Source organism: Leptidea sinapis, chromosome 30 (genome assembly GCF_905404315.1).
Source record: "Leptidea sinapis chromosome 30, ilLepSina1.1, whole genome shotgun sequence".
NCBI classification, from domain to species: domain Eukaryota; kingdom Metazoa; phylum Arthropoda; class Insecta; order Lepidoptera; family Pieridae; genus Leptidea; species Leptidea sinapis.
The window spans coordinates 5420907-5443618 of NC_066294.1; the positions used below are offsets into that span (position 1 = coordinate 5420907).

The 22712-nt window shown below is 36.2% G+C and overlaps 1 protein-coding gene across 3 annotated transcripts in view; it reads right to left on the reverse strand.

The window, feature by feature from the left end:
* Positions 1–16913, reverse strand: part of LOC126973890 (neuropeptide CCHamide-1 receptor-like) — a 117848-nt gene extending 100935 nt beyond the window's left edge. For all 3 annotated transcript variants that reach the window (XM_050821253.1, XM_050821252.1, XM_050821254.1), the window contains exons 1-2: positions 16652–16913; positions 4853–5050 (exon numbers count right to left, since the gene is read on the reverse strand). In XM_050821253.1, the coding sequence (XP_050677210.1) occupies positions 4853–5040 (188 nt within the window). In that variant the 5' untranslated portion in view covers positions 5041–5050; positions 16652–16913. The remainder of the gene's footprint in view (positions 1–4852; positions 5051–16651) is intronic.
* Positions 16914–22712: the final 5799 nt, after the last annotated feature.

Genomic DNA, 22712 nt, shown 5'->3' on the forward strand with positions numbered 1-22712 from the left:
CAAAACAACGTTTGCCGGGTCAGCACTTGTAAACGAATAAAAAAGATTTTAAGCACAGTGTAGAGTTATAAAATAAAATGGGACTAACTTCAAAAGGCTTAGGCGTTTAAGAAAAGCTCTAGAAATTTGTAGGCAACTACAATAGTAATAAATGTAATGTCATTTTAAGGAGGTCTTAAATTAGAATCTTGGGACGTTTAATAAAGATTGCGAGAAAATGTGAGACAAGTAATCTGCTCCGTATAGCTCAGCGGTTGGTAGCTGCGAAGGAAAACGAATGCTAATTGGACGAAAGTGGCGCAATAAAATATCTTTTATACTTCGTTTATAAGAAAGACGTCACGTCTAACAACATAATTACAGCTAAATTGTAAACAAAACAAATTAGCTGTCTGCTTTCGGATTAAGTTGTAAATTTCAAATAGCTATTTTTGTTTAGACAAAATATACATTATATACTAGTTTACCCGACAGACGTTCTTCTGTACATTATAAATAAAATACTGGTTTTTGTGAATTTATCAATAATATTCCATAACATAAAGAAATATTACGTAAAATATGCTCCCTGTTGTTATAATGAAACTGTTTCACAGCAGAACTGTCAATAAATTCTCTCATAGAAAATATGTCCATACAAAACAAATATTGGAAATAAAAATAATTATAGGTCCCAAATCGAAATAAAAACTATCCTATCTCTCAACTAACTCGTAACTAGAACTAGATTAATTAATTACATTGTATAAAAATACGCAATTATTTCTATACTTTTTGGTGCATATCATAACTATTGTTTTGAAATACTGTATTTGAAGTCGGTTGTTTTATTGTTATATTTTTTTTACCTTGAATTATGTCTGGGTTAATGACAAGCATGCAAAGGACGCGACATATATAGCTTATATTCCGGAACATTACTCAAGGGACTTCATAGTTCACTTGAGGCGTCTTCGCTAGAGCGTTATTAGGTCTCTGATTGTTTAACTAACATGAAACATACTCAAGTGATGAGTACGCCTCAACACTCAAGTCTTACTTTGTTTTTTATTGTTTTTAATATGATAGTTTGACCTCTGAACATTTAATAAGAAATGATCCACATACATAATTATCTATCAGTATTTTAGAAGTTTTAATAACCTTTTTTTATATTATAACTTCATCATGCAATCAGTCGTAAGACTATGAACAGATGTATTTTGAGATTATTGGCGATCAGATTAATTTCCTCATTAAGATTTCTCTATACTTAATCATGGCTTCTAGTAAATGCAGTCTTTTCAGTCTGCGCATTGCCTCAGGAAGATGTTTTAATTAGTATAATAAAGATTATATATATGCCACTAATTAGGATATCATCCCCAACATATGTGCGGTTTTCAAGGAACCGAGGAAACTGAGTTTCTCCATGCTCAACCAAGCTGAGGAATAAGCTCAGAATGTGCTGTGTTTTGTGTGTGCTTTTCTAAAGGGACAAATTCCTCGGGTGTTGCAAGAGACTATGGGCGACGGTGATTACTTAACATCAGATGACCCGTACGTAAAAAAATCCCAACAATGATGAATGACAGAAAGGACTTGTATAGTTCAATCACCTGTAGTGCATGCCATCATAATATCTGGTATGAATGCAACGGGGAATACTGTTGCAGTAAGGATGCTATTCTGCAATGAAAACACGTTTTTTCTTTTTATTTGCTTTAGTTCTTGTAAAAAGCGTCGTAAAGGCTTTAATGTTATTGTTTGTAATGGCATTGATGAGCAGATCTTTTTTGCCTACCATAAGGTCGTCAAGAAATCTTCATGTTGTTGAATTTCAAGTTATCTTAGAGATTTATAAATACAATCTTTATAATATGGATATACTGTTTACGTTATCTTTAATTCTTTCTTTCTTAGATAATTTATCCGTGTAGATAGCGCCTCTTGCTGCTAGACAACCGATGAAAACAGGCCAGGTTTAATATTTAAGTGTGCGTGACAATCTCCGTCTCGCGTGCATTGCTCAAAATAGAGGTTAACTGTAAATCTCAATTTCTTTCGACGTTTTCACAGCTGTCACAGTCTTTCTATACGCATAAGTGATCTAAGTAATCTTATTAACAGTTTGTATGGATTGATGCATCTACTGTTGTCAATAAATATTGTGTTTTGAAATAATTAAATTACATTTTTAGTTTTTTTCTTACTCAAGTAATTCGAGACTGTAGATTTTTGATTGTTTCACTTTGATATATCGTAAGAATATGAATCTGTAAGAGTTTTGTGTTGAGTTTGAGTCTTACATGATAATATTATCCAAATTATTTGAGTTTTCTTTAGTGTTAATTTCACCAATATTTGTCTTTAAACAATTCGACACGTGTTTCGCCTCTACACGAGGCATCCTCAGGACAAGTTGAGTCGCCAAAATTGACAACGAGACATTGGTCTCGTGCCAGATTGTGTCTAAGTGTCGAATTGTTTAAAGACTAATATTGCCAGAATTAACACTAAAGAAAACTCAAATCATTTGGATAATTATGGATTTCCGCAAAGTAACGCCTTACTTCAATAAAATTTCTAAAAAAATAATAATAATATGTAGAATTTCGAAACAGACGTAAACTTTTGATATAACATAATTGATGACAAAACTGATACCGTGAGAAATTTACGTGACAAATTAGCTAGTTTGAAAAACATCTATCTAGTTTCACATTATTTACGACAACTGCTTCTATCTCGTAAAAATGGCAGTAAAAAGCAAATTATCTGTCATGTTTATTTTATTTGAATCTCGAACACTTTTGTTTCCCTTGTTGCGCTATTAAAAGTAATTTATTACCTACGTAAACATATCATTAATTATACCGAGCACTAACAACGGGTTCTAATAGAATAATGAAAAAGAGGTTGAAACCAGTAAAATAGCGTATACTCTAAAGATTAAACCTACTTTTGTTCTAAATTCTGCTGTAGTCCATAAAGTTATGATGGTGCCAAGATGGGCATTTATACAAGTAGGCTACCACGAACAATGATTTTACAAAACGAATATATGAAATGAATTGTTAATGTAGGTCATAAATTATACAATCTTAATGTTGTGATATAAACAAAACAAATCTTATAATTATATTTACATCACTACCTACGATTACAGTAAATTAAAACTATCATTACGGGGAAGTATACCAAGAATACTGGCAGCATTCCGTGTTGGATAACTTGACTGATTTGTTGACTGAAATAGCTGCCAGCGCTTGGGTTTCCAGTAGCCCTATTGAGGGGCGTAGATAATACTTTGAGTTACATTGGTTATAAATTGTATACCATACCAATTACTGTCTAGTAACAATCATCTTAATAAACAAGTATACTTCTTTATGAAAATAAGAGACGAGACGAGCAGGACGTTCAGTTGATGGTAATTGATCCCTCTACCCATTAAAATGCGGTGTCGCTCAGGATTCTTGAAAGACCCAAAAATTCTGAGCGGCACTACAGTTGCGCTCGTTACCTTGAGACATAAGATGTTATGTCTATATTTGACATTTACGGCTATTTACTATTACAGGCAAAATCTTAATGCGTGAAGCATTGAGATTAAATTTAAAATGGGACGACCAGTTAAGTGACTATTTGTATAGTTCATTTAAAAGTTGGGTAACACAAGCTAATGAAATAAATAATATTAGAATTCCGCGTTGGTACTTTCGGGTCGGTTCGAAAACTGATAGTGACTGTGAAATTGATTCACAATTAGAACTTCACGTATTTTGCGATTTATTACCCAGCGCGTACGCAGCCGTCGCTTACTGGCGTAAGGAAATGAGCGATGGTCACGTAACAATTGCGTTCATCGCGAGCAAATGCAAAGTAGCACCCACAAAACCGGTGTTCGTGCCGCGTTTAGAACTGCAAGGCGCTGTATTAGCATGCAAACTCGTAAATAGTATTAAATCCGAGCATCGCTTATTACCAAAAAATACGTATTATTGGACAGATGCCACAACTGTGCTATACTGGATTAATAATCATAGTAGAACATATAAAGCTTTTATTGCGAATAGTCCCAAGGATGAGATCTTGTTTACCTTTCTGTCTGAAGTAGAAAACATGATTAACGGCCGACCGTTAACTCACGATTCTGTGGACCCGCGTGACCTAGAGGCCTTAACACCAAACCATTTTTTTTAGGTTCCTCGTTGAATCTTCCACAAGCCGGTATATTTGAAGACCATGACTTATATCTTAGAAAGCAGTGGCGAATTGCTCAACGCTTAGCCGATTTATTTTTGTTTAGATCGATGAAAGAAGTCTTGCCCACCTTAGCTCCTCGTAGTAAATGGAATCGTGAGGGGACACAGTTACAAGCGGGTGATTTAGTTATTATAGTGGACTCTTCTTCTCCCCGAAATGTTTAGCCAAAAGGCATAATGCATCCAGGGGCTGATGGGCGAATAAGACTCGTGGGTATTTAGACCCAAAATGGGTTAATGAAACGGCCGGCATCGCGCGTAGCTCTACTCCTTAAGGGTGAGTGCCGTGACAACGACACGGTGGGGGAGAATGTTGACGATGGTTCCACCTGGCATAACAACCATAGATAGAAAAAAATTGTATTTAAAATAAGAATTTTTAATATGAAGCCGCCCCGCATCAACGAATATGTGAGGCGTCAGTTGTCAATTACCGCCCACGCGCAATACTACGCGCGCCCGCATTACTTTTGTATTTTATATTATAGTCAGTGCTGTGTGTGTGTGTTCTTCAGAATAAACATTTACATCAAGTTCATAATTGTTTTAATCTCTTCGCCCTATCACCAACACTAAGCTTATTACCTAACAGAATTTCAACTTACGTGTTAGGCACATTTCTCATCGCCTTGTGTCTGATGAAGACTGCAACTAGCGCGCCATTTCCCAGCACTCCAATGATAAAGATGAACGCGAACAGTATGGGCACGACGTACGTCTCAACCCTCTGCGAGTACGGCAGGTAACCCTCTGTCTCGTTCAGGAGGAACAATGTGTCGTTGTAATCCTCCATACTGCATTATCTGTATAAATATAAAAAATATAGGTTTTCATAGCACACTGTACTGAAATATATAATTTCAGAATATCTTTAAATATGGATATCATATATCAGATAGAATGTCGTTTACTTCGTCATAAATAACGTGGTTTCTTTTTACTTTAAATATCAGTGATGTGTCATCGGCAAACTATACTACGTTATGTTTTTTTTTTCTCTACAAGGTTAGGTAGATCATTTATGTAGATAAGGAAGAGGAACGGTCTAAGAATAGTCCCTTGTGGTATCCTCATCCTGAGAGCAGTCCCAGGAGATCTCCTGCTGTTTACGTCGACCCTCTGAATACCGTTGTTAAAATATGAAATCAGAAGATCGAGTGTAGTTTATTTTACGCTACAGTGAAGTAGCTTTCTGACTAGCATTGAATGTTGAACACACTCAAGTGCTGGGACGGGTTGGAATCCCGCACCGTCCATAAATTTCGGTACAAATTAAATTTGAGGTTTAACATCTTATTTCCCCAAGGGAGGAGTGCAAACGCTATGCCGCTCAGAAGGTTGAGTTCAATCAAGAATTCTGAGCAGCATTGTATTATAATTGTAAGCGCGTATTTTGATCATCTCGAAATTTTTTCTTATCAAAAAATTGTGCTCTATTGTTGACACAATATTTCGTTATACTACTGCAAGTAACAAGTTAGTAGAGATAAGAGTTCTAATAGCGAGAATCGCAAACGACAAGTAAAGATGTGAGATAGAAATGCTAGTTCCTTATAATTTCAGGTTTTATCAACTCGAAACCGCCAGATATACAGCATACATGTAACTTGGAATAGCGTCAAAATAGCAAAAGTTCATAGAAGGCCTAAATCGCGAAAGATATCCAGTTGTTAACTGTTTGATTATTAACTGTTAATAACTGTTAATTGACAAGTCGTAAACAGTCAGCTTCATAGTATTTTGAATATGAAACCACTAACTAACGCACATATCGACCATTCGAAGTTGATCACATATTATTGGGCTGTAAGAAACCGATTCACAGATGACGGAAATAATATATGAATCTCATCATCATCATCGGCCGGGAGCGTCCACTACTGGACAAAGGCCTCCCCCAAAAATTTCCACGACGATCGGTCCTACGCTGCCCAAATCCAACGTATTCCGGCGATCTTGACCAATTAGTCGGTCCATGTTGTGGGGGGCCTACCAACACTGCGTCTTGAAGTACATGGTCGCCATTCGAGGAATTTACTACCCCAACGGCCATCTGTCCGCCAAACTATGTGCCCTGCCTACTGCCACTTCAGTTTCGCAATCATTATCAATCAAGGCAATCGCCACAGGTACACTCCGCGCCCCCCGTCCTATCAAGTCGTAGTGCGAGACGGGACGTTACCACGAACTGGCTACACTAACTACCTTAACGATCTCCGAATGGTCCGAAGGTAGTCGGTACCAACACTGATGAATCGTGAGTTAGGTCGATTTATATAAAAAAAAATATGCAAACGACATGATTACAGTCAAGTCGTTAAAATACCTTTACAACTTTATGAGTTAAACTTTGATATACGGCCGAAGTTTGTAAACTACAGCTCAGGGTAAGAATTGTGATTACATCTATGTAATAAACTTAGTAAGTATAATAAACTCTTAGTGCGTGATAAATGAGTTGTAAGGAGATTTACTTACTTCAAAGATATCATTATTTGGAACTTGATGTCCACCGGTTAATGATGCCAATTTGCGATAATATATAGTAATTTGGCTTTATTGTTCACACTCTCTATTGTATGTAAAATAACTTTGGTGGCTTCCTATTTGATAAAGTATTCGAGTTAAGTAAATGTTCTTAGTATTTTTAGAAAATATCTTGAAGATTTATTATTTGTACTAAAACAATTCTTATCAGGGGGGTGTTTCCAAAGTTTCCAGAGAAAGTTTGTAAGAATTTTAGATGGATAGGAATGTTTTTTCAAAAGTTTTAAAAATTACCATTAAACTGGATATTGTAATAGAATATATTGTTATTAAATATCGATTGAAACAAAAATCACATAAATATGATTATTTTTAACCAAGATACAGTAACTTTGTGCGGGAGATAGAGTCTATAACGAAAAAAATTAAAACCTCGTTTATTGATAGACCCCCTAATAAACGATTCTTCTCGATTATTTTGCGTCTACATTCATAATTTTCCGGACGGTTACACGTTAGTGAAAGACAATGTATTTTAATTGATTCCATGATACACTACATATAAATAATTTGAGTTTATTACTGTAAACTAACAGTGTTGAAGTTTCATTCAGTTTTAAATTGCACCCACACTGACATTAAATAAATTATATTTAATTAAATTGATATTTAAATACATATAATTTTTAAGGGAATTTTTCCAGGTTTCGCATACTCTGCAACCTACATAGTAAACAATTAGTTGTGTTTTAAAGTGATAACCCTCATATGTGGGATTAATTGCACAAAATAAATTTGAAAACATAATTTATGACCACGTGGGACTCCAACCCGCGATCTCTCGCGACATCTCAAGTCAATTAAGCCACCACCCAACCTAAGCAAGGCGCCACCAGGCCTACACGCTTCTCCGCTCTGTCGCGCCGCTTGATCGCTCGACGCGGCACTAAAATCTATAGAAAAATGAGACATCTCCTCTCCTCTTCGCTTGATCCATTTCCACCGAAAAAAGCGGAGAGGAGAAGAGATGTATTTTAATAACCAATTAGATTTCGTTATTTCCACATGGCCTCACGGGCCAAGTGTCTCGACACCAAACGGCACAAAGATATTGTAAAACTCACTGCCCAGCAACTGACGTAAGATGGACATAAGAAGGAGCCAGAGTGGTTTTAGTTTAGTTTAGTAGGGACTTTTTCGTGCGCCTTAGCCTTGAGTGTATACTCTTTAATAGACTACGAGTAGATCGCTAATATTGATAATATTGCTAAATTTTCTCAATTTGTTTGCGGGTAAATCTGTTCACGGAAAACTTATGCAATTAATATGCTAGCGTCGAGTTATGAAGCTGCTTTTGAGCACCGTAATTCATATTCAATGGCAAGGCCGCGTGCTCAACTTCGGCGTAAGGCCCTGTATCCACCACAACGGAGAGGAGAGGAGATGTATTTTAATAACTATTATATATTATCAGATTTCGTTATTTCCACATCTCCTTCTACGCTGCTCCGCTCTCTCTTGATCGCTCGACGCGGCTCACATACATATCGAGAGATATAAAGAGAGGCACGATCGATCTAAGCATTCGGCCTGTGACTCATCTTGCTCTATCATTATTAGAGATACTTTTCTACTATAATATTATGTTCAGCCAACACCATTTAACTTGTACAGATAAAAATGCGAGTCACACTCTATTTTAACCTTAGTAGATGAATATGGAAAAATATAATTAGAAGCTCCTTTTCAGCATTTTAGTGACTAAAAGCTTAATAGCTTATTATTAAATTTACCAAATAACCTGTTAAAACTCGATTAATATAATAATGATCGAAAAATATCTAGTTGCGATCGAGTACCTATTCTGTTTATTACGTGGTCGAAATGCAATAATATTTCTAGATTAACATTTTTGATTAGTGTAGGTATAGATAAATAAATATATTTTTATGTGTTCGAATGTGTGTTCCATAGAGACTCCAAAATCGTTGCTTTACAAAGGATGCCGGCTGGATTATGGGTATTATATTACACGGCAGAAATAGGCGCCGTTGTAGTACCCATCATTTAGCTGGCATCCTGTGTAAAGGAGTCTCTTTATAACATGGGATTTGTCAACTGAATTTTGAGAAAATTGTGTAAGCAAATCCCTCCGAACTCGGCGAATTTTCTATTTTTGAATGAACGTTAGAGATCTTAATTAAAATTTAAATTCATAGTATATTGTGCAAGCAAATCTTATTACGGTTTCAAATTGGTAAATAGATTATCGAGTATCTCCGAAGATTCAATTACAAGACTTAGTTATTATGTTTTTAATCATCCTTTTTACTTTTACCAGTGGGAGGCTCCTTTGCACAGGCTAGATTATGGGTACCACAACGGCGCCTATTTCTGCCGTGAAGCAGTAGTAGTGATCTATCTTCACCAAATGATGGTTTCTGTAAACTTATGATAGAAATATACCGATGAATTGAGAGCCTCCCTATTTTTTAAGGTCGGTTCATAAAAAATATGGCCTTAATATTTTACTAAGACTTTACTCAGCCTTTACTTACATTAAAGTTATCTGAGATCAAGCTTAGCACAAACTCTGATTTGGTACTTATAGTCATTCGGCAGTTGAGATTAAGCTGAGCTTAAACTAAGACTAACAAGAAATCGCCAAAATAGCGCATAGTTGAAACCATTTCTCGACGGTTTATTTATATTTTTACAAAAAATAAGAAGAAAATTCATTTTTTATCACATTTCTATTCTTATAGACAGTGCGAAAAAAAATCACCAAAATACCCCTCACTTATACAGTTGGAGCCAAGCTAATCATTCAATCTATATAAAAATTGTACGAAAATTTATTAATTGTATATCAATACTATTTAACATGACATAGTTTTGTTAGTCTTGTAAAGAATTGTATTTTTGTTTGTAATAAATAAAAAATGCTTCTAATTCCGAATTAAAACTATGGCGATCTTGTACGGGAGAGGTAAAATAGCTCCGCTCGATTCCTCAAGGCCGTTCGCTCGGTCCCTAGCCTTAAGAGATAAGAATACCGCGCGATTATACATTAAACTGATTACAGTATCCAATACTTATTTCATAAATAGATGAATGATTTATACGAAATGCGTTCTTGTTTACTTATTTGGTATGAGAAACGTAACGCATTTTTAGATGCGTGACAGCTATGTTTGTAAATTTTATAATTTTTGTTGTCTCGTATAATTATGGGTATTTAAAAACGTTGGACGGTCGACGGAACAGCAGCTGTTGTTGATGATGCAAGAATTGTTTTTCATAAGTCGTCATTATAGTGGACTTAAGCTTAGCTCGCACTCAAAGCGATGCTTGTATCCTGAATCACTAATTAATCATATTTGTTTAGGGAAATGAATCACATAAATACCTAATAAGGGCGAACTTAGCTTTTCAGAACCACATGAGGAGGAACATAAATATTATATAGGGTGTTAAAAATCCTGTACTATATATTGAGGCGTATCAAATAGTGAGAACAAACAAATACTGATTTTCAGGAAGTAAGCACTTTAAATAAAAAATATGAACGTATCCAATTGTAAAAGATTGGACACGTCTGCCAGCGGACCTTTTTAATTTTTACCCGCCCACACCCATTTCATTCATGTACCCTGAGAAGGGCGAGCGGGCAGCAGGCGGGCGTTAGTCAAAACGAAAGTTTTATATTAAACATCTGATGCTAGGTATATGACATTGGAGCGAGGCCAAGGCGATTACCTTAGTTTACTGATGAAATAAATGTCAGGGTTTCTCAAGAATTTTGTAAACATTTAATATGAAATGTTCTTTTTATTGTTACATTTAATCTAAGGGATTTTGATTTTATTTCAAGTGGTGTCCGTATTCAACTTCATTGCCGTGTCACTTATTGTACAGGGTTTTTTTAACATACTGTATAATCTTATATTATAAATAGAAACCTTTAGTAATTATTTACAATTTCTTACCTAGCTGATGAGTTCTGTACCCCACCCCAGGAGTTGTTTGTATTGCGAACATAATATTAGTATTAGTAGCGTACTAGGTAATAAAATTAAAAGTCACAGAAAGAGGAGTAAGATCACTTCATATTAAGTGCTATTGTATGATCTGCCTATACTAGTTTAAAAGATCATCTGCATAGTTGTGGCTTAAGATGTGGCTGTTTTTATCTTTCGCGATCCGATCCTTCTAAGCTTCGATTTATTTATTTTTTTTACTTTATTGGAGACAAAATCGGAAACATAAGATTAAATACATATACAAATTATAACTAACTAAAATAATTACAATTATTCCCTTGGGACATCTCACTGAGAATATAATGTTAAAGATAAAAGCGACATCTGCTTAGGTGCAAGCGTACACGTACAATTTACAATAAAAGGTAATCGCAGCAAAGGTAAGTAAAACTTGGTAACTATTGTAAAACTAGAATGTAGAAAACAGAAATAATAAGATTTTTAGATTAGAACTGAAACCTAGCATTCGTTAAGCTTTATTAAGTACATTTTCTACATGCAAATCAAGAGTAAGTTTTGTATCTAGATACACACCACGGTCTCTGACGGTTTTTTCTGAGTTAAGAATGTAGCCACCTAGTTGAAAACTCGTAGTTAATATATTTAAATTTCTTGTGAATGTCACATGAATACATTTGCTAAGGGCCAAAAAAAGTTTATTTATGTTACAATATTCTTCAAATCTCATTAAATCAAACTGTATTAATTTTAAATCATTTTGATCGCGAACACAGGAGTATATCTTTAAGTCATCCGCATATAAAAGGAAATTGCAATGTTTGAAACAAGCTAAGATATCATTTATGAAGAGTACAAATAGTAATGGTCCTAGGATAGATCCTTGAGGGACGCCCGATGAGGTTACGGCAGGGGGAGAAAAGATGCCCATTAATAACAATAGACTGAACACGATTTTGTAAGTATGAACTGAATCAACGCAATAGATTTAAACTAAAATAAAAAAAAAGGTTGAGTACCGAGCATTTTGGCGCGAGAATTTTACGCGCACTAAAGTGTAGTGTAGCAAAATAATGCTTATAGTTAGTATAATTTCAATGAATGTTTCTGAAAGCTATTATAACAAGCTATAAGACCATGCATAAATTATTCATATTTTGTTTTATTTTTTTACACACACAATTTTATATGACAATGCTGTAATATTGCAATAAAAATGCAAGCTGATGGTAATTGATACGCAGTGCCGCTCAGGATTCTTGAAAAGCTTCAGAGAATCACTACAATTGCACTCGTCACCTTGAGACATAAGATGTTAGACTCATTTAAAATGCCCAGTAATGTCACTAGCTACGGCGCCCATCAGACCGAAACACAGTAATGCTTACACATTACTGCTTCTTGGCAGAAATAGCCACCGTTGTGGTACTCTAGCGGGCGTCCTGTGCAATGGAGCCTCCCACTAAATATCTAAAGTCTAGATGTATTTCAAATATAGCAACTTACCAAATATTGGGTATAACATAGAAAAAAAAAAACAAAAATTTTGCGCACTTCATTAAAACAAAACACAATACCTATTGCTTATATTTAAAGTGTTTCCCTTACTCGGACTGCACTCAGTGAGTTCCAATTCTAAACGTAATAATAATGTCAAAGGTACATTAAATGTCTATTTGTCTCTCTACAACGGAAGAACAATTCGATTAAAATGTCTGTGGGATCGAAGAGCACAGCGTCTTTGTAATATGTCTTCTGCTTACTCGATTAACGAACCCATTGTACTTGTGTTCAAGATAAGAGGACAAAAAGCCATAGATAGCTTGTACACAGTATAACATATCGCTTTGAGGTTATTTGATTATAGTAAGTAACCGACTTCGAAAAGTAGGAGGTTCTCAATTGGAGTGGTATATATTTGTGTATTGCGCTGAGATTTATGATCCGATTTTCGTGATTCATCTTAAGTTTCATGCGGAATGTTTGCCATTTGGTCCACTAGTGTTCATTTTATGAATATTTTTGTTTACGTGGAAGATGTTAGTATAGTTTGTTTACTACTTTTGTAGAAGTTTTCATTTAGTTTGTTTATACATTGTTATTATTAACCCGTTTGCGGAGAAATGGGTCTTAGGCTACCCGTCATTAATAGCTAACAAACGTTCTTCAAACGTTCATGGCGAGAGTAGGTACCTGCTATTACATTTGGCTTGGCACCGACTTAAACCCTTTCAATAGGGAACACATACAAATAATAGTATTTTATTAATATTAAAGGTATAAGATTTGCATAAGAGGTAATAAAATTATTTTGAGTTTTTGAAGTCGGTTGTTTTAAACGTAGTTTTTTTTTATTGTATAACTAAGCATTTTTTCTAATTATGTCCCTCACTTCTGGGATTAATTTTACAAATTAAATTTACAACCAAAAATTATGGACGACGCGGGAAACAACCCGCGACCTTTCGGTTTTGTCCGAGCGCTCTTTCACTCTAAGCCAACCGCTCGAGTTAACTTGTCAGTATATCGGGCACGCATCAAAGGGAATTCGCGTGTAATTGCGTGCGCGTGTCCACACGATCTCCAGTCATTCATTCACTGGAGGACACTGGACAGTAAGGGAAGCCGTTCGTACTTGGCCTCGTCGTCGCGGCGTTGTTTTGTTTTCCTTTTATTTATATAGCGCGTGTACGATAAAATGACTACTGGGCAGTCAAATAAAGTAACATTTAAATTCATAGAACTACCCAGAAATATAGAATCCCAAACATAACTATCACAAAGATATTAAAAAGGTAAATATATAGGTACAATATTTATCGACGTCGTACGACGTTGATAAATAATCGTTATACGACGTCGTACGACGGTCAGATATTTATCGTTACTTTGAGGTTTATAATCGCTCACCAATTTTATTAAAAAAGTTATTACATCAAAAAAACGTTCAACTAAATTGACAAAATTATTGTAGGTATACTGAAATTTAGTGAATGGTAGCAGCTATAAGCCACGTCCATCTCGAAGGACTGCCGCTTAATAAATAATAACGGACGATCGTGTGGATGCTTCCACGATGATCAACGATTAACTTGCCGATGACAGACGATCATACAAGAAATGATCATCGCCGATAGTGGAGAGGAAGCACTACACAATAATCAATGATTAATCTGCTGATGACAGATGATCATACAAATAACGATCATCGCCGCCGAATTCCACCTTGGCACAACACGCCACAAGTTAGGATATCATCCGCATCATCTGGATGTGTGGCGGTCCTCCACATTGCGGTTTTCAAGGAGCTTTGTTCCTCGTACTACAAAGCTGTGGAATGAGCTTCCTTGTGCGGTGTTTCCGGGACGATACGACATGGGTACCTTCAAAAAAAGCGCGTACACCTTCCTTAAAGTCCGGCAACGCTCTTGTGATTCCTCTGGTGTTGCAAGAGAATGTGGGCGGCGGTGATCACTTAACACCAGGTGACCCGTACGCTAGTTTGTCCTCCTATTCCATAAAATTAAAACAGTCCGTTCGCGGGGTACTGCAGTAAATTTATTCCTGTCATAAGAGATGGCCCTGAAGAAACCCACAATTTGCCATTTGTTATCTAATCTCCCGTGTTCATTGTACAACCAGCCTCAAGTAATTGAGGATAATGATTTATGTCGCAATGTACCAAACGTGTCAATTTGCTAGCCACTAGACCAATATTTCTGTATTAGAAGCTGCAATTCTATTATGCATTTCTTTTCAATATAATAATAACATTAATTAAAAAATTATCTAGTAAAAAGAAAAATATGAACATACTATTGTGTATCTGAATTTCAAAGTTGAAACTAGTTGTTTAGTTTGGATTAATAGTTACTTTTTGAAGTAACTTAATGAGTAAACACAAAAACTACTTGACCGATTATATTCAAATTCAAAAGTTATTATTTAAGATAGGATATAATATCACTCATTGAAAGTCAAAAACTACCAATCTGAGAAAAACGGGCGCAACAAACTCAGCGGGCTTTTTTTGATAAAAATATTGTTAAAAATATGTAATGTTGTATGATAAAATTTATTATTTAATAGCCCGAGGGCGGTAAATTCATTCTGTGGTAAAGTCATTTATGTTATTGTAACCTTTACCACACAAACGTTTTTTTAACAATTCCTTTGAATTTCGTAATACATCTGTTTTGAACATTTTCTGGGATCTTTTTGTAAAAGCATTTGCAACGCCCAACAAAAGACTTATTGACTCAACTTGGCCGAGTAGCGTGCATTATAAGTTTCTGTTTGTTCCTGGTATTAACATGGATAAGACAGTTCCTAGCAACTTCACTTATGAGTGTATGTACATACATAACATTATCATGAAGGTATTGACCGGCAACACTTAAGATGTTTATTTCTTTAAGTTTTGCTCTCAATATTTCTTTGGGACCTAGGTTATAAATAACGGGACTAGCCGTCTTCTGCAACAAAAAGATGGTGTTAACATCGGCAGCATCGCCCCATAACAGTAACAACTAAAGTAAACTAGTCGCACCGCGTCTACGTCAGTTAATTGTTTAATCTTTTTGACCGCGTATCCTTAATACGGCGGCTCCATTGTTTTTTGAAATCCAGCGTTATGCCAAATAAAGCAGATTCCACCGGTTTTAGAAACCTCTCTGTTAAACAAATCACTAAATTAACTTAACTTCTTTCATCAGTAAAATGGTATAATACGTATAGCTTATTTAGTATTATTATTTTACTTGATGACCCGTGTGAATATTTCGCTTTCAATAAATTGCCAAACCAAAAGAATGTAATAAAAAATCGTCCAAAATGAAGTTGATAATACCGACAATAGGTGACTATGTTAGTTTTTCATAACTATTCGGTAAATGTTTATTTTCAAAGCTGAAAAATGATGTTTGTATTAATAATTTTGATGAAGACACATCATACGTTGAAAACACTTTTGAGGAATCATTTTTAGAGGACTTAGATTAAGGATTATACCCCAGGCGTAGTCGTAATGTGCGGCAACAAATACTACGCCCAAGTGGGTGTACTCGAGCCAGTCTCGAACAATGTGTGAGGTTTATATGACACATGTTCTGTTAAACTTAGCTAATAATTGAAACTTAAATGCCGGGATGCGTGGTAAGACTTTGTAAAAATAATACTATAAGAAAAAAGAGAGACACTGGGATCACATATCACCAGTAAGTATTTTGTATTTTATTAATAATTTCAATATAATATAAACGAAGCGTATACTGCAAGATTTGAAAGATGCCATTGAGTGTCAAGATGCCACGCACACAATAATCTAATAGTTGCCGTAATAAAAAAGCTATTGTTCTTAGGTAGTGCGGTATCTAGTTGGAGCACAGCGGAGACTAATCCTTAATATAAGTATAGAGATTTAAAAAAGTTTGAGAACCCTACGTATTTTTAAATAGTTTAAAAATAGGAAAACATCGTAGGCAATGTTGGTTTTTCTTACTTCTTATACTATTAAGTTCAGCTTACCCAAGGTCAAGGCAAGAACTAGCTTAGGCTAGAATTAATGGGTTACTTATTAATGGTTTATAACGTCACGATTAAAAAGAAATTTTAAGTTTAAACTTAACGCTTAAAGTTTAAGCTTAACATAATTTAAGATAAATAGAACCTATCTCGAACACTGTAAGAAATGAGATAAAACCAAATCACACTTCAAAGCTGATTCATAAAATTTTAAAACTATTTAATTCATCTGACATTACATATACAGTCCCCTTGAAAACGAGATCTGGAAAGGTCATGAAACACCGGATTAACTAAAATAAAAATGTAACTTTTACGCAAAAATCTAATGTAAAAATAGTTACAATTACACGCGTTTTAATCCTTTAAAAGTGTTTTATTATTAGTACTAACCTGTATAATTCATCCAAGTTTATAAATAACACATACAATGAAAGTTATTCCAGTGCACTTGAAAAACAAGAACTTTCCACATAAAAATATTAAATAAATGTCCAAACTTCACATCTTAACTAACTATTGTTTTGCTGTTTTTTAAGGAGTATAAAAATTACTAATAGCACAATCTCTTGAAAAGTTCACGTATCGTAAACAGTTGCCAGCCCTAGCATTGTTGCTACTACCGCGCTCAACCGAAGCTTACATTCAACTGAACGCTATCTGCCTGAATTCGCGCGCAAGTTTTCTTTAAAGTCTTCACCGTAGCGGGAAATCTCAAGCCTACGTACTCTTCGCATTATTATAACAAACATTATTCTTTCGCTTGCCATATTTTACGATACTAGAAAAGTATTTAACAGGTCATGATCAGTTTGATTTATGCGGGTCGTCCTTTGTGTTCTTTATATTAAGATACTTTTCTTTAAAAGTTGACATAAATAATAATACATTTATTTTATCGGAAGTAAAAGTTATGTTTTGATGTAATCAGTTATGGTAAAACATTAAGGTCTGGTGAAAATGATACGATTTACCAGTGGGAGGCTCCTTTGCACAGGATGCCGGCTAGACTATGGGTAACACAACGGCCGTGAAGCAGTAATATGTAAACATTATTGTGTTTCTGTCTGAAGGGTGCCATAGCTAGTGAAATTACTGGGCAAATGAGAATTAATATCTTCTATCTCAAGGTGACGAGCGCAATAATTGTAGTGTCGCTCAAAATTTTGGGTTTTGCAAGAATCCTGTGCGCCACTACATTGTAATGCGCAAGGCGTTTTAATTACCATCAGCTGAACGTCCAGCTCGTTTCGTCCCGTATTTTCATAAAAGAAGGATAAGTTTTGAAGAAAAACGCATCAATGTAGCCAATAAAATTTTGAGGTTTTTTTGCAATTGGCGTCCGTATAGATATGCAGAAGAAACATTGTAACAGTTCTCAGACTTGATAATATGCCAACGAAAGGAGCATGCATTCTACACATTGGAGACAGACTGAGAAATTAATACATTATGAAATTAACCAAGTTGAATACGAAATGAGAACATTGTAGTGGAATTCATCGTCATTATCAGCTGGATGACGTCCACTGCTGGACAAAGGTCTCCCTCAAAGATTTCCACGACGATTGGTCCTGCGCTGCCCTCATCCAACGTATTCCGGCGATCTTGACCAGATCGTCGGTCCATTGTGGAGGGCCTACCAACACGTTCAACTTCCTGTACCTGGTCGCCATTCGAGGACTTTATTGCCCCAATGGTCATCTGTCCGTCGAACTATGTGCCCTGCGCACTGCCACTTCAGTTTCACAATCTTTTTTTTTATGAAAATAAGGGACGAGACGAGCAGGACGTTCAGCTGATGGTAAATGGTAATGGTAATGGTATAGGGCTCCTGTTTCCGCAATTAAACCACTAGCATGGGTCCATTTTGCGTGCAGTAATGGCCGGTTACTCCAACCAGCCCAGCTCCTTCCAGAAGTTCAGAACATTCCTGGGGTGTTCACAGACTTCTTGGAGCGACCTTGTATTGGTTAAGGTTTTTGCCCGTTGGTTGGCCACCCCCGCACATTCCAGGATTACGTGAGCGACCGTTTCGTCTTCGGTCAGACAACCTCTGCACTTAGGGCTGTCCGTTACGCCGATTGTGAAAAGGTGTTTGTTTAGTGATGTGTGACCCGTTAGGGTGCCCACCATTATACGGATGTCATGTCTGTTGAGGCTCATAAGTCTACGTGTCAGTTTGGGCGATAGTGCAGGTATCGCCACCTTCGACTGTCTACAGCTTGAGACATTCATCCATCGGGTGTTGTGTAGGTCGTTGGTGAGAGAGCGTATCCATGAGCGCATTTGGCTGAAGGGCAGTGGCAGAAGTGGCAATGGACCAGACACTGTATTTGCCGATGCCCGCCTTGCAAGCTCATCCGCTGCATCATTACCCAACGAACCACTATGTCCCTTGATCCATTGCAGAGTTACCTGGTTATAAGAGGCAACTTGCTCCAGGGTTTGGTGACATTCGTGTATTAGTGCTGAGTTGTGTGTACCCTTCAGCGCTGTTAGTACCGCCATACTGTCAGAAAGAAATCTGATGTTGTGGCCATGTACCTTTCTTCTTAATATAGCGCTGGCGGCTTCCTTGATGGCTACGCACTCACATTGGAAGATGGAGCTGTGTGTGCCCAAGGGTATGGAAATGTGTATGTTTAGTTCCTGTGAGAATATGCCGGCACCAGTTCCAGTAGCCATTTTCGAGCCGTCTGTGTAAATTCTTAGTTCGTTTACACCTGACTGGTCAGCATCTTTCTCATATAGCTGTATGTGATAGTTTTTATGGAAGGTATTTGTTTTAGTTATCTTATCACATGGTGCCTCACAGAGTGGATAATCCTTTGTTACCCTATTCCAGAGCTTATCTGTTAGGCCGTCTTCATTCTTCCATACACCCAACAGCTTTAGACGTAGAGTCGCCATTGTCGCTTCTTGTTGAAAGTGTATGTCGAGTGGTGTTAGCCCTAGAATAGTTTCAAGGGCCGAGGAAGGCGTGGTGCGCATGCATCCTGTTATGGCTGTGCAGGCCAGCCGCTGGAAACGCTGCAGCTTGGTTTGTACTGTCACAAGCTCTGTCCTGGGCCACCACGCTATTGCTCCGTAGGAGATAATTGGTCTGATGACTGCTGTATAGAGCCATCTGCTTATCTTTGGAGCAAGACCCCAGGTTCTGCCTATGAGTCTTCTGCACTGCCAAAAGATGATGCATGCTTTTTCCAGCTTGTTTTCAAGGTGTTTGTTCCAAAGCAACTTACTATCCAGTATAACCCCCAGGTATTTAACTTCTTTAGTAAGGCTTAGTTCGGTGTTGAACAGCTTTGGTAATGTTAGATTACCAAGGGTGCGTTTGTTAGTGAATAGTATTAGTTCCGTCTTTGACGGATTAGCTGTGAGTTTGTGTTGCGCGCACCATTCTTCCAAAATCTTAAAAGCAGATCTCATGAGGCTACATAAGACGTTCTCGACTGGTCAGCTGATGGTAATTGATACGCTCTACCCATTACAATGCAGTGCCACTCAGGATTCTTGAAAAATACTCTGAGCAGCACTACAACAGCGCTCGTCACCTTGAGACAAAAGATTTTAAGTCTCATTTGCCCAGTAATTTCACTAGCTACGGCACCGTTCAGACCGAAACACAGTAATGCTTACAAATTACTGCTTCACGGCAGAAATAGGCGCCGTTGTGGTACCCATAATCTAGCCGGCTTCCTGTGCAAAGGAGTCTCCCACTGGGAAGTCATTTGGGCTATGTCAGTCACTTTGGTTCTCCTATGAATCTCCTCATTTCTGATTCGATAGTGAATGACAGTAGTGGAAGTGATGTGGATATATTATGGTTTGTGGATACAACAAATGGAGCAAAAGGCTCATAGTTTGGCAGCCAAGAGATGGAAAAAGAAAGACAGGTAGGCAATTTCGATGGCGAAGTCACATAGATGCTGTAGGCGGCAAATTGGGGGAGGTTTATGCCAAAGAGAAAATAAATCAAGTCGGTGTTGTGATGGGGATAAGTTAAGATATTATGTGTATGATAGAAAGTATTATCACTACACCCAAGCAATTGTTAACTGATTCTTGTTTTAGGCTGATGAATTTTTGCAGTCTGTTTGTACACGCCAATTGCAGAAACAACCGATTTCAATGCGGTTTTTACTGGTGTATTTGGGAAAGTTAAAAGTAACGTTAGAGAATTTGTTTTATAGCGATTTAAATATACTTTTTAATGATCATAATAAGCCAGTGGACTTAATTTTGCAAGAATTAACTCAATATTTAGCATTCATTTTCAACTTTTAAATCAATTGAAATTATAAATAGTGTTTTTTTTTTGTAATATTATTAATTTTATTGAGTTTTTAGTAAGAAAAACAGCATCAAAGGGACTTACAGTGAAATAGCTCTATGTCTTATAATATCGTAAGTATTTACATCGACAATCTTTTTTTAATTCATGGTGTTCTAAGTCAGGATACAAGGCTAAAGTAATTTAAATATTGTATTGTCGTAGGACATAAGGAGTTCGGATAACTTAAAGTTAGTGAACTTTTAAATATTCCATGACGTACATAGATTATAATATAAGGCTTATAAAACAGAATTATTGTCTGATTCACGATAAATTATCTGCATTGCGAGAATTCAAGGTGGTTTCGTAAGACCTTGGTAACATGCAACATAGAAGTAATTCACTAGCTTAAAATAAGGTGAGGTTTTAAGGTCTCCATCCCCAAATAAGGGCTCAAAAAAGTCCAAAAATAATATAAGAAAGCGCTATATTATAATATATTGTTCAATTTGTCATAATATTGCATTGTTGACAGTGAAATGGGTCGCTTAAATTACTTTAGTATTTTTTGTCTACCAACATTGTTTTATATTTAATTTCATTTCATTGTTTTAGTAAAAAAATAGTGATGTGATGCAATACCTTAACCCAATAGTGAGTGATACGCCCTGCCGATTACTATGCAGTGCCGCCCAGGACACTTAATTTAACCCAATTGTGTGTAGCATTGCACTTTCGCTCGTAATTTTGATGCATGCTAAGTCTTATCATTAACGCAATAATTAATATTATTTTAATACACTGGGTATTATTACATTAACTTTTCATTTGTGCAGAGTTTTTAAAATTTATTGATTGAGATCAAAATTTTAAGTACCAATGCAAAAAAATATTACAGCTAAACAAAAAAATCGATCTAAGTTAAGCGGTTACTAGACGGTCAATTGGTTTGAAGGCAAGCTCGTATTTTTTTTTTGTTGCTCAAATAGCTTGAGCTAGCAAGAGGCTCTATTCTTATTTGGTACCCAAATGTTCCCTTGATCCAAGTATTTGATAATATTGAGTAGTGTGAAATGAAAATTGATCCAAATATTCGTCGTCTTTGTTCGCAGGTTTAGTTCTAAACCGGGTTCACTATTAAAATCTCGTTAAAAAAAAAATAACCAAACCAAAAGGATATTCTATCCTCCAAAACGGGAAGTTACATATTATGTCACTAGATTTTTCACATACCAAAATCAGAAGTGCACACTACGCCCTGACCAAGTTCTGACCCTCATTTTGTTTATAAGTTGGTTTATTTTGCATATAGCTTGTTTCAATAGCTTTCTGTTAAATTCACTCAAATAATTCTAATTATAAGCAATATATTAAGGCGACACTAAATGCCAGCGACCTTGAGCGATATGAGTTCACGGCTGCCGGCCCGCCATCTATGTAACAAAGCCAATATTTTCAAAATTCTTGGGTGGAAAACAGTTTATATGCTTACAATCCTCGTTATTCACTACTAATCTGAATAAATGAACCTACACAAAAAAGTACAAGCTATAAGAATAACTTTTCTGAGAGAACTACCAAAAAAATGCGTCACGCCATGCCAAAAAACTTGTTTAACTTCAAAGAAAAGAGGTAGTACAAAAAGGCTCGGCAGTGTTAACTATAACCAACAGCAAGCATTAGTAACCTACAAATAAGACTTAAGGATATGTGTAACAGGATTAAGTAGTGTTCATAGCTCGAAATACTATACTTTCATCACAAAACTTGTCTAAAAACACCATGTTTGCGTGTTTTCTTCTTACTCTTCGCCTTAATACACGTAAAATAATACGCATTGACAAGCCGCTGCGCGCGCGCCAAAATCGCGTCGATCTATGGCATACCGCGGAGCGGGGGCACTTGCCGATCACGGAAGGTTATGAAGCACGGAGAAATCACATTAATGCTGGACTCAAGCATCAAGCAAACATTACAAACGAAAAACATGCTTTGCTCAAGCATAAATCTATGTGATTGTTATCAAGGCGCTTGACCGTCCAGGAACAGCTTTATTTGTTTGTTTGTTCGTGCGGCGTTGACTTGCCATATGTTCTGTTAAACTTTGCTAATAATTGAAACTAAAATGCCGGATTGCGTAGTAAAACTTTGTTAAAATATTACTACAAGAAATAA